The sequence below is a fragment of the Monodelphis domestica genome, chromosome 4 (assembly GCF_027887165.1).
Source record: "Monodelphis domestica isolate mMonDom1 chromosome 4, mMonDom1.pri, whole genome shotgun sequence".
Taxonomy (NCBI): domain Eukaryota; kingdom Metazoa; phylum Chordata; class Mammalia; order Didelphimorphia; family Didelphidae; genus Monodelphis; species Monodelphis domestica.
This window is the reverse complement of record NC_077230.1, coordinates 353,226,759-353,231,311: the sequence shown is the minus strand read 5'-3', so window position 1 is coordinate 353,231,311 and position 4,553 is coordinate 353,226,759. Positions and strand designations below refer to the sequence as shown.

At 39.2% G+C, this 4,553-nt stretch overlaps 1 protein-coding gene across 1 annotated transcript; it reads left to right on the top strand.

The window, feature by feature from the left end:
- Positions 1–1,662: 1,662 nt before the first annotated feature.
- LOC100618240 (olfactory receptor 51L1-like) lies at positions 1,663–2,622 on the top strand. Its single transcript, XM_007491169.3, has one exon. It carries the CDS (start codon positions 1,663–1,665, stop codon positions 2,620–2,622), a length of 960 nt encoding a protein of 319 aa, XP_007491231.3.
- The last annotated feature ends 1,931 nt before the right edge of the window (positions 2,623–4,553 follow it).

Genomic DNA, 4,553 nt, shown 5'->3' with positions numbered 1-4,553 from the left:
CAAGTAGGAAACTTCATTTCTCCTCCCTACCATTTCAAACTTTCTGATTGCAGTTTTATCTTCTTTTTCTTTTTGACTACCTACATTTTTACTTTTAGAAACATTTCATTGTAGCAGAGTCTACAAACAATACTGAGAAGCTTGTATAGGAATAAAGGAAAAAAATAAGGGTTTTGTTTTGCTTATGTGTGTGCAGTCCATGACCACTGAACCTAGGAGAATACTTTCTGGTTTCCTTCATTCACGTGGGTTTCTTCTAAGTGAATATGATTTAGATAGATATTTAGTCACCTGTTAGTGATGGTCACTCAATTAAAGAAATGGTATCAGTGTAAGAAAAGACACAACACTAATATCGGATTAAAGAATCACCTCCTGCAAGGTCACATGGTCATCTAGCAGCTCTTGGATTTGAGCATTGGATCATAGTGGATCAGGATACCAGGGTAACTGTCAGAGACACAGGTATCTGCTTTAGGGGTTTATACTTCTGGAAAGTTGAAGGAATGAAGGAAGAGAAAAAAAGGGGAGAAACAGACAGACAAAGACAGAAAGAGACAGAGAAGGGGGGAGGGGGAGAGAGAGAGAGAGAGAGAGAGAGAGAGAGAGAGAGAGAGAGAGAGAGAGAGAGAGAGAGAGAGAGAAAGAGAGAGAGAGAGAGAAAGAGAGAGAGAGAGAGAGAAAGAGAGAGAGAGAGAGAGAGAGAGAGAGAGAGAGAGAGAGAGAGAGAGAGAGAGAGAGAGAGAGAGAGAGAGAGAGAGAGAGAGAGAGAGAGAGAGAGAGAGAGAATCTGCCATAGGACTACTAGCTGGATTTAATAGATGGCAGTGCTATCTCTAATAACATTTGAGTGATCAGTCTTGGTGACTACTAATTCACCAAAAAAAGGTGGCTAGGCTGATTCTAACCTTACCCTGAGTAATTCCCTTATTCAAGGATTCACAAAACTCCCTGTATTATAGAGAATTTAAACAAAGGAACAAGGTCTGTGTTCCACTCAAATTCTAAAGTTACTTACCTGGATGATGCTATTTAGGTCAATCCTGGCACGTAAGTTGTCAGTCTGAGACCCCATTTCTAATACCCTAATTTTTTGTGGCAGACAACAAAATTAGAATCAAGAGAATAACAGCTGTTTGGCCAGTACAGAAGTACTTTCAAGATAAAATGCATGGATTGCTTGAGATGCATTGCATAAGAAATCCCTCACATTATTTATAGCTACCCTCATCTAAGGATTTTTAGGGTTAACATAAGCTGGACATCCTGAGTTAAGTATTCAACAAATCTAGTCTCTAAGCAACAGGTTTATTTTGTCAGCCATATTGGGCTAGGTTTCAATAATGTAACAAAACCCTCTATGTTTGACAGTATTTATGATGTGAACAGGTGGCTTCCCATTTCTCATATCTGCTGTTTAGGAACAAAATGGATCATAGGGTGAACTCAGGAATTAAAAATAGCAAGGGAAGATGAAAGGTGGGCTATGAATATAGATGAAAAGAAAATGTAAGGGTAAATGTAAAAATGGTTAAAAACAAACATCAAAATACAACAACAAAATACATTTTGAATTCTTTGTTACAACTGCTTTTGTGTCTTTTTTTTCCTTATAGAAGTGAGTGGGAGTGGAATGGAATTGTGGCTCTATACAGAAGTTCCATGGCAGACTTCAATTCCAGTAGTTTTCTGTCCACTACATTCTATCTCACTGGAATTCCTGGATATGAGGCACTATACCACTGGATCTCCATCCCTTTCTTCATTCTCTATATGATTGGAATACTGGGAAACTGTACCATCCTTCATATTGTCTGGACTGACCCTAGCCTCCATGAACCCATGTATTATTTCTTGGCCATGCTCTCCCTCACTGACATGGGCATGTCCCTTCCCACAATTGTATCTCTCTTTAGAGTGTTGTGGTCCATTTCCAATGAGATTGAATTCAACACATGTGTAATACAGATGTTTTTTATTCATACTTTCTCCTTCACAGAATCTGCAGTGCTCCTAGCAATGGCCTTTGACCGCTATGTAGCCATCTGTCATCCCCTGAGGTATTCCACCATCCTCACCCCAAAACGCATCATTAGGATTGGAATAACAGCTATTTTGAGGAGCTCTCTTTCTATTACTCCACTAATGATTCGTCTTGCCTACTTTCCTTTTTGCCACTCTCATGTTCTCTCTCACTCTTACTGCCTACATCAGGATATGATTCGCTTGGCTTGTGCTGACACCAAATTTAATGTCATCTATGGATTGGTTTTGATTACTATTCTCTGGGGATTTGATGCCTTGGGCATTCTGATTTCTTACATCTTCATTCTCCGTTCTGTACTGAGCATTGCATCCCAGAAGGAAAGACTCAAAGCTCTCAACACATGTGCCTCCCACATCTGTGCTGTTCTCATCCTTTATGTGCCCATGATTGGTGTATCTCTTGTTCACCGTTTTGCAAAACATGCCTCTCCCCTTGTCCACATTTTCATGGCTCATATCTACTTGTTGGTGCCCCCCATACTCAACCCTATCATCTACAGTGTGAAGACCAAACAGATTCGTATGGGGATCATTCGTCAACTTCTCCCTAAGAGAATTCACTCTACCTGGGGGTAGGTTGTGCCAAAAAATAATCCCCATCACACAAGACTCAGGACTTAAATTATATGGGATCATTTTCATTCAACCCAGGAAAAAGATATTCTAGCTAGGGGAAGAGACGAAAATGGAAGAGGGACAACATTGAAACATCGTATTGTATCCATTTGTAACATAGGCATTTCAAGGGAATGAGGCTTCCAAAATCAAGGTGATCAGTCCAAGCTTTATTAAGGGATTATATTTTAGAGGAGACCTCTGTAGTTAGACCTTATCATAGAAAGTGAGGAGAAGGACATACTATTCCTTAAGTCCACAAAGGGGCTTTGTTCTTCAACTATCTCTTTGTTTTACTGAAACTCTTTAAGGAGGGAATGGATTAATGCATGCAGAATTTGCATGTATGTTCACTTATAGGTGAAGGTTTGTCGGCCTGTCGAAGCTGTTGTCCGGGGTGTGGCCGCTGCCACATGCTAGCAGCTACTGGGAGCCACAAGTGAGCGCTGGGTGTCAGGTGGGGGTCAGAGGCTGGAGAGCTGCCCTAGGAGGGCATGATAAGCCCTCCATACCAGAGATACTACCCCTCCCTGAGCACCCCATACACTGCTTGGGACCAAGCAGAACAAATTTAATCACCCTTCCACATATCAGTGCTTTCAATGCCATGTGCTCAAGATAAGATAGGAAATAGATACCTAAGATAATTAAGAAGATTGTAATATAATCTAACTATACTCCTAACTGACTTGATTATCATCATGGAACTTTAGACAGAACACTATCTCTGGAAGCAGACCTTGGATTCAAATCCTACTTCTTTATAGCCTGCATGATATTCACTTAATCTCTCTAGGTCTGAGTGTTCTAATCTCTGAAATGCTGGTAGGTGAGAGATGTCAGAGTAAGTGGACTTACTTGCTTAACTACTTTTGTCTCATTGACCCCTTTTGAATTCTGCTGAAGACTATGGACTTCTCAGGACAATTATAGAAATACATGAAATAAAATGTGTAAGATTACAAAAGGATATTAATTATATTAAAACAAGTATCAAAATAGCAGGGGAGTGGGGAAAGCTCACAATCAGCAGGTCATGTATCCTGGATCTAGATGGTTTCTGAAGTCCCTTGCACCCCCAGGTCTATGAATATGAGGTTAATGTAAAGATAAATTAGATCCTAAGATTCTGAAAGAATTTACTGATGCAAATGGTAAATCACTACCAGTGAGCTTTGAAGGATTATAAGAGATGCTATCTGCTTGGAGAAAAACTAATGTCCCACTTTAAAAAAAATGGTGAGTAGAGTTTGTAAACTATTGCCCAGGGGGCTTCACTTTGTTTCTTCAGATAATTCTAAAATGGATTCTCAAAGGATTGGCAAGTACATTATAGAAAAGAAACAATGATTATAAGGAAAGAACAAATCTTCCCAAAGGTCAGGTAATTCCAGAGAAAGCATAGTTCTATTTTTACAGGGCTACTAGAGCAAGATATTGGAGGACATTTTTCCCTCTATACATGATTCTTGTTATTTATATGATACAACATAGCATAAATGCTATGGAACATGATTTTGTCATACAAAAAAGTGGACTATGTGCACACGTTTGCATATCTACCTGCAAAACAAAGAACACAAAATTTAAGATGAAAACCCGATGCCTTAAAAGTAAAGTAAAAACTACGACTGAACACTGCAATTAAAAAAAATCATAATTATCATCTTGTGTACATACTTAAAGATTTACAAAGGAAAGCAGGCATTACCATAACACTAGTACAAACTTTATTGTAAATGAGCAAAAAATTCCTGAATCTGTGCTCCAAGCTTTTGTCACCTCCCTGCAAAAGTTTGAAGAGGTCTAACCTGTCCTGTGTAAGGCTCAAAGCCAATCCCCAGAGTTAAGGCACTGCACTTTACTTTGAGAGGGATAAATAAATATTAGTT

What these genes read in the sequence shown, in the direction of transcription:
- LOC100618240 (XM_007491169.3), top strand. Translation starts at nt 1,663, where the DNA reads ATGGCAGACTTCAATTCCAGTAGTTTTCTGTCCACTACATTCTATCTC.